General features: G+C 46.5%; 1 protein-coding gene across 1 annotated transcript in view; it reads left to right on the forward strand.

Annotated features, from left to right (window-relative positions):
• IZUMO4 (IZUMO family member 4) overlaps positions 1–1601 on the forward strand; it is a 16590-nt gene that overhangs the window by 7169 nt on the left and 7820 nt on the right. Inside the window, exon 3 of the mRNA XM_019513133.1 lies at positions 1274–1345. Within this exon, the coding sequence (XP_019368678.1) occupies positions 1274–1345 (72 nt within the window). The remainder of the gene's footprint in view (positions 1–1273; positions 1346–1601) is intronic.

A 1601-nucleotide genomic window follows, 5' to 3' on the forward strand; every position in this document is an offset into this window, starting at 1 on the left:
CCCCCCCCCCCCCCCCCCCCCCAAAAAAAAAAAAGAAAAAAATTTGGCTTCTTTTTCTGCTTCTGTTTCATAAAAAAATGCTTTCTATAGCATAAAAAAATCCAAAACATCAAGTCTCTTTTTGCTGGGAGAACTGGGGGCTTTCTTGGTTCTTCATTGCAAAAGAAGGGAATTCAATCTTTGCTTCTTCCCAATTATATTTGAGTGTTAAATAGGTTTTTAATACTGAGATCCAAAAGCTAAGACTTCTAGACCTTCCAGATGAGTATCACTTTGTCTTCTCAGTTAATTAGGTTTCACATCTCTGTTATTTGTGATGCCACAATCCAGATGTCCTTGAGATCTTCCAGGAAAAAACAAGTTAGACAGACACTGCATTTCCAATATGAAAAAATAAGCAAGCAGGAACTGCCCCCCCCCAGCACCATCCTGTTCTGAGAATGGACACTCAGGCTGCCCATATGCATCAAAGAGCAGCAAAAAAAAAATAAGCCACAGACCTATTTTCTGCAGGTTCCCTATAACATGGAGTGAAAGTCATGCCCAAGTATTTGGATCCAGGCAAGGGTGATAGCAAACCCTCATCTAACGCCCTGCTTGCAGTCGAGATCCTTATTACTATCTCGCAGAAGTCCCAGCCAGGGATCACAGCCCCATTGTGCTAAGAGCTGAAAAAAACCCCACAAAATAAGTCTCTGCCCCAAACAGCTAAAGGGCACATTTAAGGTATCTGGTTCCTTCTGACTGCAGATGGTCTCCTAGTGGATTCTCAAAGAGCCCAGACATCCAATATCCACTGATGAGACAGAGAGGCCAGGCAGATTTAAAACCCCCACAAAGCACATATTTGCATCTGCTTTTCCAAATCCAGCCCTTACGTTCCAAGACAGAAGACAAGACATAGATACAGACTGAAAGCAGAGCACAGGAGACCACTGAGATGGCACTGGTTGCTTCCTTTAGATGGACGAAAGCAAATCTGCAAACCCAGTTTTCTCGTAGCTGCCAAGGACGTGTGCAGGCATTTGTTGCTTCCCTGCAACACACCTGTGGAATAACTAAAGGCAGCTCTAGGCAGATGTTTGGCTTCAGAAGAAGAGAAGCCAAATCTTGGGGAAAATTGCTACCAGGAATTTGGGCCCCTAGTCGCTTATTTTACAGGAGCACTTAGGACATAAGCAGATAAAGGCCATGCTGCACTTGGCGCTGTGCACACAAGTAGTGACGCCTACCCCTGCCCAAAAGGATTGATGCATCTTCCTTCTTCCCTCAGATGTTCTCCTTAAAGAGCTCCGCTCCATTTTTTGGGAGCAGGTCCAGATGTTGCAGAAGGCCATAATCGAAAGTGAGCTTTTCCCGGTTCCTTTGCCCAAGGTCAGGCCGTGGGACGAGGTTCCAGTTGCCCACACCTTTGGGTGGGTGGTTGTGGGGGTAAACAGGGAGGGAAATAGTGCAAGGGGCAAGACTGAAATTGGGGAAATGATCAGGTTTGTTCGGCTTATTAGAGTGAGGGCCAGAGTCCATGGTCAGTGCAAAGACCTTAGTCTGAGTGCCAGGCAGTTGTGGTGCAGGGGGAGGAAGGGAGGGAGGGCAGGCTTGGG

This window comes from Gavialis gangeticus, unplaced genomic scaffold (genome assembly GCF_001723915.1).
Source record: "Gavialis gangeticus isolate Ggan-Ray unplaced genomic scaffold, GavGan_comp1, whole genome shotgun sequence".
NCBI lineage: Eukaryota > Metazoa > Chordata > Crocodylia > Gavialidae > Gavialis > Gavialis gangeticus.